Source organism: Galeopterus variegatus, unplaced genomic scaffold, assembly GCF_000696425.1.
Source record: "Galeopterus variegatus unplaced genomic scaffold, G_variegatus-3.0.2 Scaffold0, whole genome shotgun sequence".
NCBI classification, from domain to species: domain Eukaryota; kingdom Metazoa; phylum Chordata; class Mammalia; order Dermoptera; family Cynocephalidae; genus Galeopterus; species Galeopterus variegatus.
In genome coordinates this window covers 1809404-1836936 of record NW_007726111.1, presented here as the reverse complement: position 1 = coordinate 1836936, position 27533 = coordinate 1809404, and the positions used below count along the sequence as shown (strand labels likewise).

General features: G+C 35.5%; 1 protein-coding gene across 3 annotated transcripts in view; it reads right to left on the bottom strand.

The window, feature by feature from the left end:
- Positions 1-27533, bottom strand: part of PCLO (piccolo presynaptic cytomatrix protein) — a 421017-nt gene that overhangs the window by 219994 nt on the left and 173490 nt on the right. For all 3 annotated transcript variants that reach the window (XM_008589167.1, XM_008563007.1, XM_008566033.1), the window contains exons 4-6: positions 22395-23147; positions 7606-12691; positions 5237-7242 (exon numbers count right to left, since the gene is read on the bottom strand). In XM_008589167.1, coding sequence (XP_008587389.1) covers positions 5237-7242; positions 7606-12691; positions 22395-23147 — 7845 coding nt within the window. The remainder of the gene's footprint in view (positions 1-5236; positions 7243-7605; positions 12692-22394; positions 23148-27533) is intronic.

The window sequence follows — 27533 nt, the reverse complement described above, 5'->3', positions numbered from 1 at the left end:
TTTTTAACTACTTGGCTTCAACAAACCATTTTAATTGAAGAAATGTTTTGCTGACGAAAGTTAGAAAATCATTGTCCACATATTCTCATTCATTGGAAAGTATATTCTCTTTCATTAGAAAGTATACTTCTTCCTATGCTTTTTCTAAATCATGATGAAAATACAGTATTACCAAGTCATATCTAGGTAGAAAGCTTCACCCCATGGGAGTGAATAGATTCTGACTCTGTTTTAGTCATATCTCTTGGGAAATTTCCTGTGGAGCAAACTGAAGGACTTAAGAAAACAGGTGGTGATTTTTTCTCCATGCCTACTTGGAGTCAAAAATTTAAATTTGTAAGAGGAAATAGCTGCAGGATAAAACTGTTTGGTTATGTAAATGTTGTCAAACATTGAATTTAGTTTGGGGGCTGTGGTTTTGATACCAGACTGATGGGGCATGGAAAAAAGGATGGAGCTCATCTCTTACAGACATAGGTGAATATTATGAAACTGAATCAAATGATCTGAGGTAACCCCCTATTCCAGTTATGCCCACTGTGTGTATTATTGCCTTATTATACGTTAATTAGTGCTAATTTTAATCAACTGCATATATAAGATATCTTAGGGGTAAGCATAAACTCAGAGCTATGGTGAAACACCTAACTAGACAATTTATGCTTCTGCCTTGGAATATTCCATGTCAAAAGTATGTGAGCAAGTTTCCATGATGGAAAAATCAGAATTAAAAGCCCTCATGCCACAAAGTTGTATTCCGATCAAATGGAAACGTTATATAATTTCAATTTCTTATGTTCCAAGTTGCAGAATTTAGACAAATGTGTTTTGAAATTTCAGTAAGGGAGATTTTATCCATAAGGAAGAATTTTTTTTATAACTGAAACTCTCCCCAAAGCTTGTGAGATAGTTACTAAGAAAAGAAAAATTGTGTGTGAAAAGAAGACCCAAGACAAACAAGCAAGCAAACCACATTTGCCTGTGAATAAATAAAAAGTACAGTATAGTGCTTTGATATGTGTTATGGGTTGAACTGTGTCCTCCCTGCGAAAAGGTTATGTTGGAGTCCTAACCCCCTGCAAAAGATATACCTCAGAATATGAACCTATTTTGACATAGGGTCTTTACAGAGGTAATCACGTTAAAACGAGATCACTAGTCTGTGCCCTAATGAATATGACTTTTATAAAAAGGGGAAATTTGAACAGAGATGGATACATATAGAGGGAAAACAAAGTGAAGAGATGCAGGGAAAGGTTGGCCTACTAAGGAGGGTAGCAGAAGCTAGGAAAGAGGCCTGGAGGAGATCCTTCCCTCAAGCCCTCAGAAGGAACCAACGCTGTCAACACCTTGATTTTGGACTTCCAGCCTTCAGAACTGTGAGATAATATATTTCGGCTGTTTAAGCCACCAGTTTGTGGTACTTTGTTATTAAAGCCTGAGCAAACTAAAATAATCTCTGGGCAAGAACACAAAACAATCCAGGTAGTAAGAGATAAAGTGTGAACTCTGTCTCCCTGGTTCGTCCTGTATCTTTAGTTTACCACATGTCTGCAAAAGAACAATGGATGAATAAATGAGATAATGAGTGAATGCAAGCAAGAATGAATTTAAAAAATGAATAACCTAACTGAGAGAGACTTATACTGAATTTTAAGGATAGCAGAGGAAATGAAAGATGAAAGGACTGACATCAAGCATGTTACTGAATTAGTAAGAAATAGGAAATGTTCATTAAGTCTCAGAAGAGGCTAATAAAAGGATAAGAAATATAAAGTGTGGAGTCTAGCATTCTAATTCTGGCCAGGGTATTGGTTTATTAAGGAACCATGACAAAGTCACTAGCCTAGTATGGACTTTGTTTTTTCATCTGTGAAGTAGCTGGTCTTGCTAATAGCTAAAAACCATTTAAGTTGTCTTCAGTGTTTCAGATGTCTGCGTAAAAACAAAGTGGAACTGACACTTTAAGCAAAGTAGATATCAACTTTGACTATCAACAGTACTGCTAGGATGAGATAATATATGTCTTATCCCATTGCTCTTATCCTTATAATCCTCCCTTTCATAAATTTTTCAATAAATGTTGACTGCCTACTTTGTGCCAGGCACTGTTCTAGGCACTTGGGGCTAGAGCAGCAAACAAAGAAAAAATCCTGTTTTTGTAGAGTTTAAATTCTACTGAAGAAGAAAGATGATATCCAATTAAATATATAATATAACATATTTAACAAATAATATGTACAAATTTAGAGGCAGAAATAAGAATTTGTGGTGATAGACTTATTTAGAGAATGAACTATGGACAGCCTCTCTGCAGAGGTGACATTTGAGCAGAAACCTGTACACAGCTGTGAGCCATGCAAAGATCTTGAGGGAGAGAGAGATCCAGACATGGGCCCTGGGTGGGGATGAGGTTGGCACATCCAAAGAACACCAAGGCCAGTAACTGACGCAGACTTAGAAGAGGCGAAAGTGTGGAGAGTGACCGATGAGGTCATGAGACAGGCAGAGATCACACCACATGGGGCCTTGTTAAGAAATTTCTAAGTTACTTTGAACTCGATGAGACTCTACTGGAGAGTTTAAGCTGTGCGGCAAGTGACATAATCTAACACACATTTTAGAAAATCACTCTAGGTGCTGTTTAGAGAATGGACTGTAGGGAAGGCAAGAGTGGATGGAGCCCAGGGGCTACTGCACAGTGTAAAAAAAAAAAAAGTGGCTTCAGTCTAGGCTCCCCATATCCAACGGAAGCAAATCCAAACTCTGTAATTCAGCAAATTAGATCTCTGTGACTTGGTCCTCACTCATCTTTCCAGTTGCATTTATAGTAAACACCTCTCCAGTTGCATTTACACCAAACCTTTTCTTTTCCTCTTTGCTTTATATCTGCTTATTAAACTGAATCTTTGCATATTTCATTCCCTCTATTTAAAATGACCATCATTTTTCTCCAACAGAGATCTCAACCTTCATGTCTCAGAACCTCCTCTTTGAAAACTTTCCTAACACTTTCAGTAAGAGAAAAATGTTGACTCAAAATCTTATACAGTACAAAACTTATCTTTCACATTGTATTATATGTGTTACTATGTTGTTTCAATGCCTACTGAATGGTTTAAATTCTTTTCCATTTTATTGATCTGTGAAAATTAACAATCTGTGAAAATTAACAATCTGTAAATTACTGAGCTAGGCTTCTTAAATTAAATTCACATCACTATGAATATCAGTTAGAAGATTATTCTTTTTAGTAGAGCTAATACTTCATAACCCACATTTATAACTAAGAAATAAATTCTATTTACTTCAAAATAGACTCAAAACATGTTGATGTTTGCATAGAAACAAATTATAAAATTTACATATTAGACTCACAGTATCTAAAGTGTTAAAATCACTGCCTATATATGTTCTACCTTGTGCATGCAATAACACTATGCCTTTGAGATTGTGTACAATTATTCTACATTAAAGTGCACATTAAGTTTGATCAGTTGAAAGAATTGTACTCCAAGACTCAATAAATCTAGAATTTTTCAGACTCACAGTATTATTTGGTAACTCTATTCAATTTCTTTTATGATTAGACAGTTCATCAATATTACTGATACAATCAGTAATATAACCTATACAACCCATTTTATCTTTCTTTTCACATTTCCAAACCCAAAGTGAATATTGTGAGGAAAAAATATTGATAACTTAAATCTCTTCTTTAACTGAATTCATTTGAATTAAGAGTACAGAAATATATATTAAGTAAATGATCAATACACTGGAGAAGCCTATTCTTTCTAATGACAGAAGCCTTGAATATTACTTTAACAACACTGTCAAAAACATATTTCAAAGTTTTCCATATAATGCTTTAAGTAAATTTACAAGCCACAGCTGCAAAAAATAAATACCTACACATTATAACTAAGTTAAAAATCACTTTTCACAATATATGCAATCTAGAAACAAAGCTATGCATAAAATAACTCTGTATAAACTAGATAAAATCGTAACGTTCCAGGGGTTTCTTTACTCTATACTTATGACCACAGTCCCTCACATGAAGACAGTTTCACTTCTAAGTTATACTGTTTGAGAAAGAACATAATAACAAAATGCCACTAGAAAACTAGAAAACTTAGAAACAAATTTAATTTGTTAATTTGATTGTTGGTATGTCTATATACCTACAAATGGACTTATAATCATATATAATGACATATTTTTCAGCCCACAGCCAATGTTTAATATCTACAGGCCAGTGGAAATACAGCAATATATCAGAAAACCCTACTTAGAAGCTTCACAGGTTCAAAGACCTAGCATTCAGAAACCAGTGTATTAGGTGAACTTTTAATTTGAATGAAATCTTGCTCTATATTGACCAATTATATTTATCAACCATCTTCTAACAGTTATATATTAGGTTATCCTAAGTAGGATATACCTGCTTTTATAGCTGATTATTGACATTTCTTTTTCTCAGTTATACAGATATTCACAGATGTGTCTAACATATCTGTATGTTATTTTCCCCGTGAAGCATATCTATATATTTTAAAATAATTAATCTCCATTATTCAAAGAAATATAAAAATTCATTTTGCTTTTATAATCACTAGGACTAAGGCTTACTTGAGATTACATTAAGAACATTGCCAGAAACAAAATAAACATGACTAAACTATGATTATGTCATACTTTCATCTGCCTACCCCAGAGCTGCTGTCTTTTGACTAGTAAATGTGCTAATCCTTTTTATAAAAATATTCTGGCTGGAGGAAGAGGAGACCGACCAGATGATCTTTAAGGATCTTCCAGCTAAAGAATTCCAGTATTCATGGTCTAAATCTATGGTCATCCTTTGCCTTATCTATTTATATTCAATATTTATTCCATCATATTTGAAAATGAATATTAATTGTATTCACTGAAATCACAGTCTACAACTGACATTTGGTAGATTTTGATGTTAGAACAAAACTTTCAATCTCATTGTCATAAAATAATAAACTTTTTCATTTTGCCTCACATTATGTTTTCTTTCTTTGGTATTTTTAAATGAATGCTTTTCTATTTTTGTTTTTCCCCTGCAGATTTCTAATGCCATATTCTTCACTGAAACTTAATATTTGGTTTCTAAGGTACCAGGTACTTTACTGCCTCCTAACATCTGAAAACATGTGATTAACATTAACTCGCCCATTATCTGCTACCTGAAAAGAATCACTCTTACCGTGTAGCCCTCAGTATACTGAAAAGGAGCCCTGGAACTTTCGTCTGCTGTTGGACTCAGAGGCTTGGGGTCAGACATAGAACGCTGCATCATCTTGGCTGTCTTAGGACTTGCTGGGGGAACTTTAGCCATATCTGGATGCAGTACTTTCTGTGGACTTATATCATCGGGGAGGGGTTTTTCATAAGGTACAAAGGCTGATTCTAAGGCTTTGCCTGGTGAAAGTGGTGAGATGGGTGAATAAAGAACTTTTGGAGATTTGGGTGGGGAAGGAGCCAGTTGCAGTGTGGAATCTGCCCGGAGGTGAGATGAATAACCAATCTCTAAAGGTGTTGGGCGTTTCTTGTCTTTGGGTGGAGATGTGGCAGTCAGATACTGAGGACTTTGTGTGTCTGCATCTGCTTCTGTTTGACATCCTAAACTGCCCCCTTTGTAAGTCTTTTCAGGTGCTGAAATGTGTTTAATGATTTCTACCTTGGCATCCACTCGTGCCCGTATCGAAGGTGTCCTTATGGTTCCAACTGGTTCAGTTTGCACAGATATCTCTGCTACCGTCTGCACTGCTATGCTGGAGACTTTGGAAAGGGGTTTGGTCTTGTCAGCTTCTGTCGTGCTGTCACCATATTTCCCTACACGAGCTTTTCTCCTTGACCTCGTGGGCATCTCCCATTCGTCCTGGTCTTCATCATCAGTTTGGACACTTGTATCAACACTCTTTTTCGTTCTCCTTCTCCTACTGGCATAACTCCGATCTGCACTGTCTTCGTCGTCAGTCTGTACACCGCTGTCCACTATCTTTTTAAAACACCGGGGATCGTCTGCCACATTTTCCCCTATCTCATCATATTGTCCACGGACCTTAGCTCCAGAACTTCTTTTTCTGGGTTGTTTTTCCTCTTTTACAACAACATCTGTTAGAGGTATTTCGGAAACAGTGCTCAGAATGCCAGGTGGCGCAATGTACTGAGTAACACCATCAGACTGAACTGTGTACCATCCTTGGCTTTGTGGTATTTCAATTGCCACCACAGCTGAAGCTGTGGTGGTTGCATCTTCAGTAGCCCAAAACTGACTGCCTTCTGGGGCAGCATACTGACCTTCCAAAATTGCCTGCTCGGTAGTGGTTTGTGGAGAAGCAGTTCCAGAAGGGTCATAGTTATACTGATAGATCTGGCGAATCTTCTGCTCCTCTAATTGCTGGTGAAGCTGCTGTTGCAGCTGTTGGATCTGCTCAAGCTGGAGCTGTTGCTGAGCTAATGTCTCCTGCCTCATCATAAACTGGGCTTGCCGCTCTTCTTCTTGCTGATAGAGAAGGTGCTGCTTCATAGACTGTAGTTCCTCCAGCTTTTTCTGAACCATGATCTTTTCTTGTTCTCGGAACCTTTGAATTTCCTGACGTTCCCACTCCAATTCCTCAGCGAAGCGCTGTTGCTTAATTTTCTCCAGTTCTAAGAGCTCACGCTCCAAGTCTAACTGCTGTTGTTGTTTACCTTCATCAGGGACAATTAAAAGAGTGCTTTCATCTCCCACCACTTCAGAATATACTTCAGATGCTGTGGTTAAAGTGGGAACAGAGTCTATAGTATCAGCAGTAAAAGTTTCCATAGTAATAGTTTGCAAACTGGCATTGATATCAATACCAGTTACTGAAATGTCCGTTTCAGATGCACCTGTTGTTATGAAATATGATCTAGGCATTGGCTGGTTCTGGTGCAGGGCAGATACTGCATCAGTTGTATGAATACCAGACAAATCCCTCACAGTGGTGCTGAAAATGGAGCCAGGTTGTGTGGTGATAGCAAATGTGGAGGGTATTGGGGTCGCTACTGAAGAATACACAACACCATTAGAAGATCTCAAAACACTTCCCACACCATACTGGGATCCTGGAGGTGGAGTCATTCTTGCTGTGGAATACTGTGGGGTACTAATCCCAGCTCCTGAAATGACTTGTCGTGTTTCTGGATATGGCCCTGTAGTCTTGCTTGAATAATCCATTACCTCACCTGAAATACAGGGTAGAGTTATAGTCCAGTTCCCAGAATGAGTGATGCTTTTTTGGTTTGAAAGCCCTCTCATCTTGATGAGCATAATGACTAGGACTGCATGCAAATCCACAGGTTAACCTAATCAGATGCGGAACAAAAGCAATGTTGAACATGCAGGCACATGCAGGTGACTTTGAGCAGAACAAATTTTAAAAAATGAAGAAATAAAAGCGCACATGTACTCCAAAATATGTTGCCAGAACATCCAAAGAAAGAGGAAAAGTAACAAAATTGGAAAGCGACCACATTGTCATCCTGAAATGAGATGAGGTACACCATAATGATATTTCAAGGAAAGGTCTGTTGCCATATCATACTGACCTGTTGTAATTCTCCCTGAAGTTAGGTCTACTGCTGCATCAGTTCCACCAGCATAATCAAAAGCATTCTTACTTTTATAAAAAAAATGTCCAGCTTCTGCTAAATTAGTGTCAGACATGGAAGGTTTCATTCCCCCAATCCCTCTATAACCATATGGCCCTGATCGATCATACTGGTAGTGGTCATCCCTATAGCCAAAACGATCCTCAGGAAGAGTAGTTGCAGGCTGCTGTGCTGTGCAGCTCCTTCCAAATGGTAACTTATAAACCATATCACAGCACACAGCTCTTCTTCCTGCAGTCAAATCAACAGGTTTTTCGTCATCCTCTATTATTTTGGTCACCACACTTGAAGTAGATTCATCCATTGTTACGACGGTTCTATGAGACTTTGTTGTACTGAGATCCACCACTTCCCCATCAGGGATCCCCTGGGATGTAGCACTGTCAGTCCATCCATTTGTGACACCTACGGGAGGCATAGTGACAGGTTTTGTAGCAGCCAATGTCATCGCATGTGCTGATGTACCTAGAGATAAGTTTATGGGTGCTTCCTCCCTAACTGTAGGAAAGGCCTGGCCATTTGGCATCCTGTAAGGGGGCTCAGCATGTTTTGATGTAGTAAGCTGGAGTGGTGCTGTTGGTGCATGTTCTATACCCACTACGCTTTCTGTACTTGTAGTGTAACTTGCAGTAGCTGTGCATGTGACAACACTCATGATCTCAGTGACTAGGGATATAGGAGTAACCACTGATGAAGTTGCACTGAGGTTTATAATAGAGGGTTGGACAGCACTAACTTGTCTCCCATAAACTTCATTTGTTGTGGTCTGCTTTTTCACATCCATTGTAGAAGCAGAAAGATCCATACATTTTTCAGTTGCTTTAACTTCTACTTTTGGTACTGTACGCAAATCAATGACATCACCAACAAGCTGCAACTTTCCATTTTCCTTATATTGATGCTTCTCTAAATGCAGGTGATCAAGAGCAAGAGGCTCTGGGGGAATTGAAATAGAGACACTGCTGAGATCAACACTGGAGACTGTACTTCTGGCTGTGGAAACCTCAGCCTTGGAAACTTCAGTTGTGAGAAACTGTGGAACTGAAGTTGGAGCTGCTTGAAATGAAGACAGTGCTGTGACAGGTGCAGCAGAAAATGACTCCAAAACTCCGGAGATGTACAGGGTCTGCTCTGAAGAATGTGGAATTTCTGTAGCTTTCATAGGAGGAATTACAGAAAACACTGGTTCAATGGAAATTAAATCTTTGGGGGGTGATCCCAGGGGCCAACTGGTAATTGCTTGGCTAGCTGAAGAATCTGTTGGAGTCCCAGGTTCAGATGGCAATGTAATAACCACGTAAGTTTCCATGAGGGATTTGGAAAATCTCGGTGAGGACTTGTTGGAGTGTGGAGAAAGTGGGGAAGTAGGGGAAGGCGATTTATAATCTGCTGAAGTCACTAAATTTAAGGTCATACTTGAGGTTAAAGATAGACCTGTTGGTTTGGGGTGTATATCTGATTTTTGTGTAGTTATTGGAAGCTGAGGAACTGCTGGTTTAGGGGCAATTGGAGGTTTGCTTGGCTCAGGCCTATGTGTAAATACAAGTCCAGATGGAATTGAAGATGGCTTAGGAGGAACAGGAGGAGGTGTGGTGGTACATACTTTTGTTACAGGTGACCCATTACTCCTTGGAATGGCTGTGGTCTCCACAGTAGTAACAGAATCAACCAGAGGTGCAGCTGTAGTTGTTAGAGTCACTGGAGATGTAACTGCTAACTTTTTTTTAGGATGAATAGTTGGTTTAGGTGAAGTTGGTGGGGGCAGTGGGGGTGGAGGAGGGGGAGGGGGCGGTGGTGGAGGAGGAGGAGGAGGAGGTGGGGGAGGAGGAGGTTGGGCTGATACATCCAGAGAAGAACTTCGGAAGAATGGACGAGTTTTAGTTGGAAGAGCGGACGCAGAAGGACGGCCAGGTGGTAAATGAGGTGCAGGTTTTTCCTGACCAAAGACCTCTCCAGATATAAAGTATGTAGTTGAAAACTGCTCCTTCATTGGAAGGGCTATTTCAGAAGAAGGTGGTTGATCAAGAACAGTTTCCAGTAAGCTAGTTTTTGTTAGTTCAGCCTCAAACTCTTTCCTTTTATCTCTATAGGCTTCCAAAACTTCCAGAATAAGCTTGTTCCCAGTGTCCTTGGCTTTCTTCATTGAATCTTTTTCAGATAAAGATAAGTCAGTTGAAATAGTGTCCACAATTGGCCCCTCAGGTTTAGTTCCTACAGATTCTATGATAGAAGGTGTCATATCAGATAAGGAAATCATAACGTGATCAACACTAGTTCTACCATCTGGTGTGGTAGGCTGATCTAAAGATACACTTATTTCTTCTGGATAGTCTATAATGCTGCCTGGAAAATAAGTTGATGAAGAAATTTCCTCAGAATCTTCAAATTTAGTTATTATATCCACTGGCTCTGTAAAAACTGTGGTTATGCTATCCAGGGTAGTAATGGGTGAGGAGCTATCTGTGGTGCAAACTGAAGAAACAGATGATGTGAGAGAAGGTGTATCCGAAGGTGGGACAGACGTAGCACTTTCTGAAGGCTCAGAATAGGTCAAAATCATTGATTCATGAGCAATGATCTCTTGAATTTCTCTAGTATAATCAGTTACGTATTCATCCTCAATCTCTTCTGTTGAAAAATGTTGTGTTATTTTAACATCTGGGATAGAGAGTGTTGCACTGCTGGTCGAATCTGTAAGAGACGCTCCTGAGAGAACACTTGATGTCAAAGATGCATCAGGCATCCTGTCAAAGTCCGTGGTGGACTCTGACACATCATCGCCAATGGCAGGCTGGGTTGGGCTGGATCCAGGTGTCAATTGCATCTGTTGCTTTCTCATGAGTTCTTCATAGGCAGCATCAGCATCTAGTAATTTTTTTTCTTCACTGGTAGAAGTTGCCATAGTACCCAGATCCACTATCTCGTGGCTTTCTGGGATTATATAAGAGCTTGAAACAATGTCTTCTTGAGGCACAACAGAATGTACGCTTTCTAACTTATAAAACTCTTTCTGGAGGTCTGTAATTTTCTGCATAGGATCTTCATAAATCTGCTCTGGAAGTCTTGTTTTTTGCTCTCTTCCCCTCTGCTGCATAAATCCATTTTCTTCTTCTTGCCTTGCTAGCAGACTGCCATCTACTGATCCATTGTATGTGTCCTCTACTAAAGATTCATAAATATAATCCTCTATTAACATCCCACCATACAAAGGCTCTTTTTCAAAAACTTCATCTCGTTCACTTGCAGCTGGAAAAGCTTTATATTTGTGAGTTTTGTGCACCATTTCTTCATACATCTCCTCAGCACTTTTTAACGCCTTTTGACTACCTTCTTTCTGCATAATAGATTGCTCATCTGTTGGTGAGTATAAAGACACAGCTGTGGGCAATTTGTAAACTTTTTGTACTTCTATTATTTTCTCTGGGCTTATTTCAAAACCTTCTGGGTCTGATTCTATGCTAGGTGAATATTCGGAACAAGAAGATCTATGGAGCTCCTCCATTTCTGCAGCCTGACGTAATTCTTCTGTTGGAGATGCATCTTCAATGGGAGAGAGATTACTAGGTGGCGTTTTTGGTCTTTCCCTCCTTCTCTGAGCTCGAAGTTCATCTTTGTCTTTCTTTGATTTTTTACTAGAGCCCTTTCTTTGTTGCTGTTCTAATTCTCGCTGCTTTTCTTGCTCCTTTAATAACTCTTCTTCCTCTCTCAATTCTTCTTCCTCTGAAGAATCTTCAATAGTAGGTAAAAGAGGGCCATGTGATCTGTGCCGAGCTTTGCGTTGCTGTTTGCTTTCTCCTTTTTTGTGACTTGGGCTACTGTCACTGTCCTCATCAAGTGATGACACTGATGTAGGGGATGTACCAGGAGTGAAACTGGAAGCATGAAGACTAGAAGATCCTTCTCCTCTTGACCTATCCTCTGGTGAGTCTGTCAGGCTTTCCATTTCTAATTCTGGTTCTTCATCAAAATACAAAGCTGTTTTTTTCTGTGATGACTCAGCAGAATATTTATCTGCTATTGTGCTGTTGAGTTCAATTGTTTTAAATCTCCGTAGCCCCCCTCCTCCAGCAACTACAAGTTCCTCACTTTCCTGACTTTTAGTTTCTCGGTATTTGCATTCAGGGCTTTCATCAAACGTTTCGTCATCTTCATCATGCCATGAATGACGTCTCCCTGCATCATCATCAAAGCTTGCACTACTTTTTCGAGTCAGTCGCCTGTGTTTCCCTGCTGTTACTTTCCCTTTCCCTTTTGTTTCTTCCTTCTTGTGGCTCCTGCTACTGCCACTAATCTCTTTGAGCTGTTTCCTAATAAATTCATCATCTTCAGAACCAGAAGCATCTTCATCAGCACTCATTTCTATGATTTGTTTTCGAATGAAGTCCTCCTCTTCCCCTGACCCTTGACTATCTTCCTGTTTATACTCATCACTGCTTGATGAACCAACACTTGTTCTCCGTTTTCTTTGTGGAACAGGTGAGTTTTCACTTTCACTACTGTCTTCAACTGAATCATAGGGCTCTCTTTTTGTAGTTATGTTATCAACAAACTCCAACTTTACTTTTTGGTCTTTACTGGGAGGAATGCCTTGTTGGCTATCTTTTTTAAAGGTGTCTTTCTTTTCTTCTTGACTTTCCTTTAGCTCCTCTTCTGAAATAGTAATTTCCAGTATTTCAGATAAAAACTGAGTTTTCAGTTGGTCATTAGGCTGCTCAGGAGAGACCTCATCGGGTTGTGTCTTCTTTTCTGACTTTTCATCTAGTGTACTTGCCTGAGCTTCCAAAATGGATAGGACTGTGCTTTCTAACTTAGCCAAATCTGAGGGGCTGGAAGGGCTGCTTTCTTGTGAAAAAGAGTCCTTTTTGAGTCCCTTGAGCAAATCCTTTTCGTCACTCGGAATAAGACTTGGAATTTCACCTAGTGAACTTGATATTCCATCAGAAGAATATCCTGTGTCACTCAGACCTTGTGGGCTTTTAGGCTGCTGAGAAGTTGAGATGTCTGATTTGTCATCTTCCTTTTCCTAGCAGGGAGGAAAAGATACAGGAAAACTTAACATGGTTAAACTAAAAACATGGCCTCTCCATTACTCCCAAATAACTATTAAGAACTGCGAAGTCATTATGAGAATTTTTTCAACTACGTGCCAGTATCAAAAAAAAAGTTTGAATGAGAACAAAAATGAGTATAGTTGACACACATCAGTAAAGATTAGTTTTCATTTAAACTAAGTTTAATTTAAAAGTCAATTCTCAATGACATTTGATATTTTCATTCATACTCTACATTTTACATTTCAATACCATTTTCCTTCAAAAATATGATTATCTTTCTCAGTACATTTTCTTTGAGATAAAGTTCAAATTTGGAAGAAACATTTTAATGATGATTTTTCTATTAATATGATTAATATTTTTGGATGATGAAGCCTGGCAAAGAACAAGAAAAGAATCAGAGTATGGGCTTTGTGTCTGGCTACAAGTTGGATGAGATGTTGGAAAATGTACTTAACAAAAATAAGCAAGTAACACATCATAATAATAAATGCACTACTCACTGCGACGGATTTTTTTGTTATTGTTGAGAGATTCAAACAAGGCACTGCTTTTTAATTACACCTTGAAAGCTGTAAAACACTATATATACTTGGTACCATTGTTAATGACATTACTCTATATCATTTGGAATGAATGTTTAAAAATTGTAAGATTTCAAAAACTTTTTCAATAATTGCTCTGACTCATCAGTTCAGCAAAAGAGAAATATCCAGTTGTTATTTTTGTAGAGTTGTTAATCACATTTATTGTCAGTATCCCACCTCAAAGGTGTTTCATAAATATCATTTATAAATGTCTTCTGATTTTGAAATCAATTGGTGTTTTATCTTCAAAGGTAGTCGCCTTCAACCAGTACAATAACTAACTTTTGGAAGTGGTAGCAAGGGTTTTCCTGGGACATGGGACACTAGTAGGCACAACACAGCCTCGACCTTGCTGCCTGCCTTGTGCTATGAGGATGCCTTGACAACAATTTTGTTTCAAGAATAGGAGAGGATTTAAATTAAAAAGTCAAACAGAGACTTTTGCATAAGGGCTTTTTGCATAAGCTGTGAAGCATCTTGATTCTGCTAAGTCTGTACCTTGAACTATATATTTTCAGCAGGTGTGTGTGCGGGCTCTTCTTACTGAACTATAGCTCAAATGAACAGAAGTGAGGTTGCACAACAAACAATAAACATGCATCAAACCTTTCTTTCTCCTTCCTTCCTTCCTTCCTTCCTTCCTTCCTTCCTTCCTTCCTTCTTCCCTCCCTCCCTTTGCTTTTCCTTCCCCTTCTTTTTCCCCTTTTCCTTCCCCTTCTCCTTTTTCTAGTTACAGAGTTATCAGACATAAAAGTTGTTGGCTTAATACTCCTTTTACATTTGATTTCATCTCAGTATATATTTTTATTATGTATAGTTAACGATATATCCTGAGCACATTTGCTGAATTTATGACATTACTCAATTCAAAAGATAGTCTGATATATTCTTAACAAGTTTAGGGAAAAAAGCAATGCTTACTTTTTGGTTTACCAATAATTAACCTTTCTGGTCCATTTCGGATGTCTCTTCAGGAAGGGATTACTTATCCGCAGTTGTGAGACTACAGTAGCAGAGCTGATGAACACACATCTTACTTTGGTCTCTTTCTCTTACGAGCTTACATTGATGAGGCAAACAAAGGTGAAGCAGCTTTCTAATAAAAGCTTTCTGGATCATCACAGTGGAGGGACATTTTTATCTCACCACATCCCCGACAATGGCAGAGCACATTTCTTTGAGTCCAATATGCTTTCTTTGTCCTTCCTTGTCTACCTTTCCTTACCTTAGTCCCATCTCCCCTTCACTAAATCACAGTAAACAATATATGTAACAATTCACTAAGTACAATAAAAGAGAAATTACAGTTTTATGCAATAGTTTCTGGAGGTTCTACTGACATTTTACAAAAATCAGATTATGACAAGGGATACAAATGTACTTCAAAAAGTTTATGGAAAGACTTGCATTGTCTTTTAATTCTATTTTCCCACAACTTTTTGAAGAACCCTCATACATAATGTAACAAAGGAAATTAAGAGACATGAGGCAGAAGACTAACACACATAAATATCAAAATACCTACCCTACAACGCCCCTTACTGTGGCTGTTCTCCATGTGTCCACACTTTCCTCAGCACGATGTTCTACCTACTTATCTATCCCTCCAGCCTCTCACTTCCTGGTCTCTTTCCTCCACACTCCTCACAGGATTAAGTCATTATTTACATATGGTGGTGATGCTGGATGATTTTTTTTCCACTAAATGACTCTTCCTTTTTTCCATTATGTGGTCCCACGTCTGCAAAGTGCTTGCTCTACAGGCTTGTGGGACTAAGAAAATGTTTGGAGAGGAAATAAGTTAGCTGACCAAAAGGCATTTGGCTGAATTGTTCAGAAGGAACAGGACATGTACTTATTTTACCATGATATATCGAAAAGAATTCATAATGCCAATTTTCTTCATATAACTAGCTTAGGTGTAAACTCCCCTAACAGAGGAAAATGTCCTGTTTTCTCATTACACCATTAGCTTGTTACAAAGAGATGATAGGTCCTTTGCCTCTTTAATGTAAGGCACCTACACATTCATCTCTTTTGTTTGCTGCTGCTAATTTTTTTTTCTAAGTTTTTCTTAATACACAGAGATCAGCATATTGAAGCACTTATCCACTGTCCATCCACCACAATCCTTTCTGTGCTATCCACTTGCTTTTGTGAGAGATCTGGGTTAGAACCCAGTGTGCAATTTGTACTCATGCAAGCTAACTGGTCTATATGGACTCAACACTGCTTTGTTAAGAACATTTATTAAAAAGGGAATAATTTGATCAAATAAGAAAAAGTAGATAAAACAGAGAAGAATGTAAAACACAGTGTGTAAGTTGGGTCTTGTTTTTTAATTGTTCAATCTTCAAATGGGTGTCTGAAGTACCATGCATCTGTAGGAATACAATCAAAGGATTCATGTGAAAGTGGCATAATTGGGCTCATTTTCTTTCAAGTTTCTAAATCCCCAAAATTGATAAACTGGGAATATTTTTCTCAGTTGCTTTAAAGATGTGTGATGGTGTACTTATTTTAAAAAATAATATTAAGCTATTTAGTAGCATACTAAGATGTAAGGGAACAAATGGATAAAAATGGTTCTTTCTAAATTACATACACACATATAATATATATGTAACATATACATATGTATAAATATCATTAATTTAAAAATTATTCATCATTTTTCTCATTTGAATAGATAATCAGTGATTGGCATTACATATTGTCCATTTTACTTTTTATATGTAATACAATTTAGAACAACCTCTGAAATTCTTACATAAGAATAAAATTCTAAGTATCTATCTTTTGCATGAGAATTTTATTTGTCATCTTTGATAGAAGCAAATGAGAACAACCATAATTTAAGCATACCTTTTTAGAAACAGAAATGTTATTTTTCATTTCCTCTGAGGAAAACATTGTCTATGTATTTTTTCTGCATTTAGCACTAGGCTGTATTACACTGACTTATTTTTATTATGTTTTGCACATTCCCCATGTATGGAATTAAGGCTACTTGATCCTTTCTAGTCTCTTTCTATTAAAAAATTACTCACAATCTCGAAAGGCTAAGATTTCCTTTTTTTTTTTAATACTTATTAACTAAGAACATAGAGTGAGCATAGATAGTCCAGTATCCACTGCCACTTATTGAATTGCAGACCAGTCAGAGAGAGCCAGTGAGGAACTGAGCCCCATTCGAAACTCTTCCTTTGGTGGCGTATCTTGAGGCCTTCACTAGCAGTGGGGATTATGACAAAACATATCTGCACTGCCAGACCTGGTTCTGCCCTTTTCACAAATGCTGTAGCTTTTAGCCTTCCACATTGAAGGCAAATGTAAGTTTTTTGGATATTTGGGGGGTTAAGAACTGAATTCCAGGTTATATATAAAACTGTGGAAGGAAAGGATGTAAAATTAAGTTTTTGTTTAATTTTCCCAAAGCCATTTATTTTTGATGGACTAAAATTAAACCAGAAATGAATGATGTTTAATTATGTTAACAAAATTTACATCAACATGGATTGCTAGTTTGGGTTTATGAAACACTTCAAACACGATTAAGTTTGTAAAATTCACTGGGCTTGGAGTAAAAGATCTGATACCTAAAGATAGGATGTCTACATGTCCTAATATGGGAGTTCTTGTCATTACAGAAAACCTATCCTATCTGATTACATGGTCCTTATGGTACAATGGGTATACATAACTTAAATAATAACCCTTAGATAATTTTAACCAGAAATAAAAGTACATGCTAAAGGATGCTCAAAGTTTCGTTTCTATAAGGAAAGCGATAATGTTTCAGTGTAATTCTTGTATATCAAATATGGACTTAAGCAGTACTGTGTTTATGTATACAAATAAAAAGAGTAACTTCTGTACCTATGTGACTTTTTAAAATATTAAACTAAAACAATAAAAAGGGCATACTTTTCAAATTATTATACTTCAAGATTAATTTAATTCTTTTCAAGAAGCATTTTTGAAAGACAAAAATGAGTGAAGAGACAAAATGATGTGGCAACAAAGCAATATAAACAACACTATAATAATATGAATGACACAAGTGACAAATAAATGACTAAATAAAATAATACAAATATATAAACAAAATGAAAAATTTACAAACTGTTTGGAATTGCAGTGGGAGTTGCTAAGAGAGACAAATAATTATAATAATGAAAAGGTAGTATTCTGTAAGTATAATAGGAAAAAGGCATTTTGCACAGTGGTTAAGAACACAGCCTTCAAAATCAGAACTGAAGTATAACCCTAGTTCTGTTTCATTCCCGCTATGTGATCTTGGGCAGGGAAGTTAGTTTTCCCCATTTTTAAAACAAGTTCCATAATGTTGACCTTATCAATAGTTTTGCAGATTAAATGACAGAGGAAGGACTTAATACAGTGCTCAGAATAAAATGAGATAAATTAAGAGTATTATTTCGATCCCAAATAAAAACTCATTTTAAAACTAATCAATACTGGGAGTTTGGCAGCAGCACTGACTGCCACTAGGGAAAAGAAGAGTAGATTCATGGAAGAATTGCTGGCAATTGGAGGTCCAGATGGGATTTTCAGACAGGTGAATGTGAAGGTGCAGCATGCATGCACACAGAAAAACAGAGAAGAGGATCGGAAGAGAGAAAGCACAAGCTATTATCCAGCACAACACAAAGGCATATGCGGCTGGTTTTTGATTTCTCACTTGTGGGGAATGTTAGAGTTGCTTGAAATTTGTATTGAAGCCAGATTCCAGAAGGCTGAGTGAGCCAACTAAGCCTCTTAGACAAGAGTCTCTGCTGTGCGGTGCAGATCCCCCAGTGACTATGCTAGATGATCCAATGGACTACAAGAAGGGAATATTAGGATTTTAATTGTATTTTTCAATCCAAAGTAGAAAATAAATTAAATTTTACTAATATTTAATAAATAGGTAACATCACTATTTTCTTACTTCTTATATCAGTTGGTCACATGGTCTGTGAGGAATCCTGGGAGAAAACTGGGAGTTATACTACAAGAAGTTACAGTGAGGCAATCAACTCATTTGCTCACCTTTATATTGAAGCTTAATGTTCAGTTAGGCAGGTTTATGGTTACATTACCTAGTTTCAACTAAACCAACTTTCCTATAACGGGTAAGTGGTAGCAAAAGACTCCTGAGAAAAAGTAATGTGTTTAAGATACAACCAATAAGGTAAGAAACACATGTATATATTAAAAAGAAAGCTGACACTTTTCATATTGTTACAGTTTTTCATCAGTTTTCATAAGGTAAAAATAATGATCATCAAATTAAATCAGATCTGACATAAAGTTAGACAAAAATGTTTAACATTACCAGGAAAATTATTTGAAAACATAATCTGCATCTATTATTGCTAGTATCAAAGATTACCCTGAACACATCATGTACCTTGGTGTTACAGCCAGTGGTATTATGACAACATCACAAACCTGTATAATTTTTGGCAGATAAGTTTTCAGTGCATTACAAATTTTCACTACATTGAATAATAAACATTTGGAAACTTCTTTGAATTTTCTTATTTAATAGTAAAAGACAAAAAAATTACACATAATTTAGGGAAACTTTTTTTTTCTGCCATGGAAAAATTGCTAAAGTAACATGTGGAAAACAAGATGGTGACAATCAGGTTGTATTCTTTTACCAGCAATAGTGTTGGAAGGAGCAAAGAAATAATTGCAGAAGGTTTCAGGAAAAATTATTAGAACAAATTAAGTAGCAAAAAGTTTGGTAATAATAGAATTAAAGTATGAATATTTCTGATGTGCTTAGTTCATAATAGTCTCTATATCTGTTTTAATAGTAAAATACTCAAAGAATTACTATTGTGATCCCTCATGGAAACATGTATCAATGAGAACATAACCTCAACACTGAGTGAACTGTTTTATAAAGGTATATATATTTTTAATGGAAAAACTGTATATTAGATATTAAAGAGTGGTTTCTCTGATTAGAATTATTATTTTTTTAAGGGTCAGGACACAGAGATAGTGGTACCTGTAAAACTCATTTACTGCATTTATTGCAAGTAAGCCAGAACTGGACAAGTGCCTCAGGATGTTACTGATGTAGTACCTTGTACACTAATGAGAACTTTATATTTTGAAGAATATTATTAATATTTTGTACTGAGATGGGGAATAACAATGAAATTATTTTAAACACAGAACTTTACTGATTATCTCATGAAAAATTAGTTAAAAAGCAGCAGAATGTGAAGATTTAATTATTTTTATTTAACAAAAATAGAAGAATTCCAAAGTTATTCAACTTTTTGGCGATGACAGTGTTATTATAATATACTACTTATTGGGTACTTAGAAAAAAAGTAAACACTAGTTACCAGAAATGTGCTACCTATTAGATATTTAGCCAAAAAACAAAACAAAACACTGTCTCTTTGTGAAAATTATGATGTGGATACAGCGCTTTGAAGATAGATATTTGGAAATCATAATTATGCTACATAAAATGACATATATCACTTTTAAAAACTGTCATATATGCTCATTTAACAACCTTTAAAACAGAATATTTTAATCTGTTTTAAAACCTCCAGATGAAGAACTCCTGTAGGATTTAAAGCCATTTGTTAGAAAATATTTTAAAAGCACTATATTTTCTGATAGTTAAGATGAAAAAATAATCAGTATTAAGGAAATTAACACTTATTTGTGGAATGGCCACAATTTTGCTTCATAATTGGTTTCTAATGCCATACTTCAGAAACAGGCAGCAAGATTTCATGAGTACAACCTTTGGTCCACTTCTATTTCTGGCATAGCCTTGTGAATTACCTCTTTTCTGCTATGAATATTCATTAAAACTAAATGTCAAAATAAGCTTAACTTCTTGAAGCTAAATTTCAAATAACTCTATCATAAAATTCGAGACCAAAATCAAAAAAGTACTAAAGCACAGTCAATCAATGCTTTCTTTAAAATATTATTATTAATCATTTTTTAATGTGGTCAAATATGTCTGTATTAATTTTTAATATAATAAAAACAGTAATTTTAGTTTATTTCATTGATTTTTATTTTTTATCCTTTGTGCATGTTTTATAATATAAATAATATATTACTAAAATAGTGCCTACATTCAATTAACAAAAAATAAATGTACACATTGAGGTTGTACAATAAAAGAAAAATTTAAAGCCTTGTTTTGATTATATTTAAAATGCAATAGGAAATCATTAGAAATATCTGAGTCATGGAGTTAAATTATACAAATCCTGGAAAACATTTATCTGAAAATTATATATGTGAAATTTATAATTTATATAAAAGAGAAATTTATATATATATATAAAAGAGAAGAGAGAAAGAAAAGGCACAGTGACCAGTAATTAAGTTACTTAAATCATTGACAAAAGGTCGTGAAAGCTCTAAGCAGGGTAGCGTTCTTAGGAATGGAAGCTAATGGACAGGAGTGTGATAACTTGGATGTGGAGAGCAAAGGATAGGTAAGAGGAAAGCTTAGATCACTTAGAAAATTAGTAACTAGGAGACAGGAGTGAGGGAATGATGGTGCCATTATTAGAAACAGAAAATCAGAAGCAGAAACTTCTATAGAGAAGTGGATAAGATTCAGGCAAATGGAGTTTGAGTTTACAATAAGGCTTTGTAGTGGAACTACCTAGTGAATACTTGAAAATGCAGGTCTGACACTAAAAAGAGGGGCAGAAGGTGCCTAAATGGATTTAGAAATTGTTCATGTGGCTCCCCTAGGAGGAAAGAAAACAGAACTCAAAACAAATGAAGAAACAAAAGAACAAATAAAAAAACAAGAAAAACTTTATTGTCTGAAGACTGGCAAAAAGAAATCATGTAGTCAAAGCAGAACTCACAGCGTGTGATCAGAAAGACAAAAACAGAAGAAAGTAGAGGGTTATGAAAACTTTGGACAATTTCACACAGGGGGAACAGCTTTGTACATCTAGTTCTGCAAAATGGTTAGCGAGAGGAGCAATGGGTGTTGGTGATGGTGGTGGTGGTGGTGGTGGCTACCTCCAGTCTTTACAATGGACAATGTATAGGCATCTGCTTTCTTTGATTCTGACATTAACATAATAAAGTAATATCAGGATTTATTGAGTTAGTGTGTGATGCATCATACACCAGAGATAGGTTAGTAACTACATGTTGAAACTGTAAACAAAAAATAACTGAATCAGAGTAGGAACAAACTATAGTTTCTAGTTGGAGTTTTAATACTAAATTTTAATACTAATACATCATTTTAATTTCCTTGTAAGTCATGCTGTCATCTGTGAATTAAAATTATTCAATTAGATATTCAAATAACATCTCTTGTAGCTCTGAAAAATCAGTTTCCCTAAAAAAGACATAATTGCTTGTGCAAATATTGGTTAAAATGGGGTACTCTTAAAAGTTTCTGCTAAGGAAAAAGAATACATATATTATTCCAGATTATGCTTGTATTATAAATAACCCTTTAATATTAAACACATTGAATGAAACTCCTAACAGAATACATCATTACAATTATCCTACATACTAAAATAAACTATGTCGTGAATTTTTTAAATGATTTTTGTTCTGAATTTCATTCAAATCTTTCTTTTTTTAGTTGAAAATCATTTTATGGCTGACCACACCTTGAAAGACTTTCAAGTGAGAAGAAACTTGTTGACTCTTGCATAACCAAATGGCTAAGTGAACAGAAACTTACCTGAAAACACATTATTTTATATTAAAGGGAAATACTGATTTTTATGTCCGTAGTGGAGAAAAAAGGAATAACTTAAAACAGCAGAAAACATCTTTATCATTCTATATGAGTTTGATAAATTATTTGAAAATAAGAAACAAAAATATGTATTTTATATCTATGGTTTATATATATTTGATTAAGCTGTCAAAAGGCCAAAGTTCTTCATTTCAGTAAATAATTGTTACATTTCTCTGAAAATGCCATTCATTGCTTGATGATCTTCATTTATATAATTACCATTGAGCAATTTGTGAACTTAGGTGAGAATTAATAAATTACATACATGAGGCTGTGCAAAGTTAGGAAAATATAACTTACTGCTTTTTCTTTCCCAGATTCCACCCGATCAGGTTTTGCTATGCATGCTGCCTGTGGCTGGTCTTTTATTTTTTTGGCTGTCTTATCAACTTCCTTAGGCAAACTCTGAGGCATGGTAGATGGTAAATCTTCCCTCTCGGTCTGTGGTTGTTTTTCATCTTGTATTGCCTTTGGAGCCTCTCTGCCTTTGGGCTTTTCCTCAGCAATTTGTATTCCAGTTTTAAGTAAGTCATGTTTCTTTTCCTCCTCTAGGGCTGTTATTTTTGCTTCTGGGAATAACTTTTTGTCTTCAAGTGTTGGCTTTCTGTCTTCCAAGGCTGGCTTTCTTTCTTCCAAGGGTGGCTCTTTAGGAGATGGCTTTTTTTCTTCAGGAGTTAGTTGCTTTTCTTCTGCGAGTGGCTTTTTTTCTTCAGGGGGTGGTTTTTTTTCTTGAATGTCTGAAGCTTTGTCTTTTACTAGTTTACTATCTTCTTGTTTTTGATCTGTGGTTGCCTTATGCGGAATTTTTTCAACTGGAAGTCTTTCTATTACTTTTTCTGGAATGACTTTTTCGGCTTCTGTTTTTACTTCTTCTTCCTTCTTTTTCACTTTTACCTGGGCAGGCATTGCTGTTTTCTGAGATGGGGGTTCTGTAGGTATAGGCACAGGGGATGCTTTGGGTCCCGATGGCGTAGGTAGTGTTTTGCCCACGTCACCAAGCTGTCCTGACACTGCTCTCTGGGTTTGGCAGTTTAAACAAAGCCATTCTTGAATCTGAAAATAAAAATGAACAGATTAACTATATTATAATATATCTACTTTGATGCATTTAACAAAGAAAAACTTTGGCAATTTGTAGTTAGTTGGTTTTTTTTTTTTTTGGTACAGTATATGGAAAAGATGGATCACTGTTTTCTAATTCAATGAAATAGTGATCTTTACAAAAGATTATAACAACACTATTTGAAATCTAAAAATTTGTGGAATATCTAGAGTAATTTACTATCTTCACTGATAAATGAGGGGGGAAAAATAGAAAGAAAAAAAATTGCATTAAAGGTGGATCCAGGGAAATATCCCTTTTTGCAGGGGGGGAAAGAGGGGAGAAATCTTCATTTTTTTCCAAATAAAGTTATTTCTAAGCTTGGTGATCGTCATAAATTTACTCAGACACTATTACATCTCATCTTTTTAACAACCAATTAACCTTAAGTTTTTTTAGAATTTGGTCCATTTTCTTCTGTCTCTTGGCCTCAGCCAAATATAGTTACGCCTACCACAATTGAGCTTTACAAGTACAGGTAGAGTTTTCAAGAATCACTTGTACATAATTCTCTACCTGCTTTTGAATTAAGAAAATAATTTCATTCTTAATAATTCACCACATTTTCTCATGCAATTGAGCAAGAAGCACTAAAATGCTCAAATTGTTTGACATCTTTTCCCCAGAATGTTCCGATTTGCTGACTAAATCATGTCCTTATATCTCTGTTCTTCAATGTGTAAGCCATGGCCACCTGCACTAAATCAACTGTGGTGGTCCTTACACATACAAATTCCTAAGAACAACACCAAAACTACTTTAGGACAGACCTGGGAGTGGCGGAAGGATGATATGCCATCTTGATAATCAGGCTAACTCTTTTCAAAGTAAAGACTGAAAACCATTTTCTGATAAAAACACATGACAAACGACACAGAGACAGATTATGTTAGACCAATAATATTGCAGAATTCCTCATTAATTGATATATGTGGTACTTTTTCTTACATTATATCTATTCTAATGTAAGAAATAAAGGCTGTGCATGTAGTTTCTAATTAACACCATTTTATGTGTATCCATTCTGAAAGGCACAGGGTTAAAGAGTCAGACAAATAATACTGCATTCATAAATTGCACTGTCTTCTGAGAAGTTCAATTTCAAATTGCTTTTCATATTGGCTCACTCTTTCCAGATACTCAGCTTAAATTATTTAGAGACAAAAATCACTCATTGTTCTAAAATCCTATCAGAGGTCTAAGTTTCATTTCCTGCTTCAGCTTCCAATTTCTTTAGAGACATTCAAAATGTTGCTTAATATCTGTGACTGTTTTGTAATCTGTATGCCATTATAATTCTTATTTTCAGATCTAAAAGAGTAAAGACAAAAGTCAATTTTTTAGCTTCCATAAAATGCTGCCTATAAAACATCAGGAATTTTTTGCCCAGTATCAATTATCTTCTTAATTTAATGTCTAAGCAAATCTGATGTGAATTGTGGCCTCTTTATATAATAACTTTTTATAAAAGTCATAGGAAAGAAACTGATTTGATCCCTTATGTCAAATATGAAAAGTTCCAGCTCTTCTGTTGAATAGTCCCTGGAGGAGGCACTTTCATAACACCTGCAGAAAATCAAACTTAATCTGTGCTGTGGTTTTAAAAACCACATTTAAGACATTTTCATTCCAAGCTTAACTTTTAGAAAACAAAAACAGATACAAATAGCTGTGCTGTTTTGTCACATGAATTCTAAAAAAACAAATGCAGGTGTGTGTGTATTAAGCATTTTTGTAGGCCATGTCTTAATGTAAAAAAGTTAAACTTTAGAACTTTTTAATATACCAGGAATACAGGCTTAATTCCATCAGAAGTTTTTGTCAATACAATACTGTGATTATTTTATTGGAGTTTTTGGAACAAATTATTCTTACAAAGTTGTCATCTCTTGCTACTCACATGATATTGATAACACAATGTTACACAACTCTTGTTAAAAGGAAAATGTGTTAAGAAAATAAAGCATAGTAATTATTTCAAGAAAGCATACTCATTATTTTATTACCATTTAAAATTTAGGAAAAGGATAAAAGGCATAACCTATTCAACCTATTATGTCACATAAAATACTTCATTTTCCCAACTTAAAGTAATGCTTGATAAACTTATAAAACAGTGATAACCACCACACTACTGAGGTCTGCAATGCAAATGGAAGGCAGTAGTGGAAGAGATAAAGGATCTTAGCCTGAGAGCCTCATTGGCTATTTCAAATTAATGTTTTGCTTAAATCCCATCCAAATTTGGTTAAACTTAACATTTTTAGTCATTGCTATTTTAAAGTTATTTTTAACATGATGTTGCTATTCTCAGTCCCTTGGGTGCCTGCCTGATTTTCATTGTAAATAAACAAGAAAGCCAAGCCTAATTCTTTTGACTTTATACTTTGACTAATTGTCCCAAAAATTAATTTAGAAACTGATGTTTCTACTATGTCAAATAATGGCAACATAGTTTATTCATTTATCTATCCTGTATGTATCTTTTCTGTTTATACCTATCAAGTACATATATAATTTGAGAAGTGTCTGTGCAAGGCTTATTCCATCAAGGAACTTACATTCAAATAGAAGAAATAAAGCATGGGTAAATACAAATATATTATGGAGTAAAATAAACAAAGAAACAGAGAGAGACATAATTGTGTTGCAATGCAGAAGAGGGAGATACTATTTCTAGCCATTTTCCAAGAATATTTGACCTTAAAATAGGTACATTAAGAGATTACGAATGTAAATAAAATGAATCTGTTTCATCAAAAAGATTTGTCACTATTTGACATAATAGAAGTATTGCAAAAAATTATTTATATTTGTGGAAATCAAAATATAAAGATAATAACATCAGACTATATTATTTTATTCAGATTGAAGTTTAATATTAAGTTAAAAGGTGGGGCTTAACAAAATCACATAATGCATACATGCAAGATGGCAATGATTAAAAACATTATATTTAACTGAATATAGATGGAGATTTAAACAATAAATTTGTTGTTTGGCTGTAAGAAAATATGGCAGGTAAGGCTGAAGAGGCAAATTGAGATTATCTCTTTTATAGCACTTATTGCCAAATAAAGAAATTTAGATGCTTTGCAGAAGAATTTGGGATCCAGTGAAGGTTTCTGTAAAAGAGTAAGAACTGCCATATTAAGACCAATCAGGCAGAATGTGGTTACCTACCTATACCGTTAGTAATTAAATCTAGAGGCAGAAAGAAATTAAAACTATTAGAAGAAATAAATAGGATCAAGTGGGTGTAACAGGATTGTCCAATGAGTTTAATTTGGAACATAAGGAATTTGATAAATATTAAGTCACACAAGAGTATTTTTCCAACAGAATTGTAAATGCTGAATTGGTAATCTCATATGTGTGTCCAGTATTTTTTTATGTAGCTCTAGAACCAAAATTAGAATGCCAACAAATTCAGCAAGCAGGGGAAGTTATAATGTCAAGAAAAAATTAAAAGAAAAAGGGGGAAAAAACTAGTTACACCAAAAAATTTATATTTCTTTAAATATGTAAATTCAAATTTTGTTTATTAAGAGATTAAAGGTGTATCATTGGAGGAAAAGGCAGAGGCTAGGCAAAAGAAAAAGTAGAAACGAGAAAAGCAAAATTGATCAAATTTTGGACAATGAGTAAAAAGAATAACAATAAATTTCCAAGAAAGTTCATTTTGGACAATGTGGGTCATTATCATTATCACATCATTAATTACAAACAATTTTGGTAATACTCTATAACCATATAAAAAGATGTAAAAATCTGTAGGTCACAAATTTTTTGCATTTTTAAGTAAAAATATTCTGAAGATTTTTGTATAACTGTATTTAGAAATTTAAGTAGGAAGTATTTTATTTCTAGGTACAAAACATTTTATCTCCACTTTTAGTTCCTCAGTGGCCACGTGATTAACTACTCATAATGTTCCTAGTCCAGTAGTAATCTGGAAATAAATTAAGCAAAATTCCTTAACTTATACAAAAACTCAATGCATAATACGTCACCGCCATGTATGACATTTACTAGCTGAAAAGACATACCCAGACATAACATTGACTCTTTCTATAAGTTTCATGTATAAGACACATGCCTATTCAACTATTCATATTTTGCCTGAAGGTTAATTATCAAATGAGTTTTGTCTTTACAATATTTCCTTACAAAAGATTGTCAGTAAGACAATCAGAAAATAATATATATGTTAAATATGTGTTTATGGGGGCCGGCCCGGTGGTGCACTGCTCCAGTGCGCCGCTTGGGAGCGCGGTGGCGCTCCCGCCGAGGGTTCGGATCCCACATACAGACCAGTTCCCGCTCACTGGCTGAGC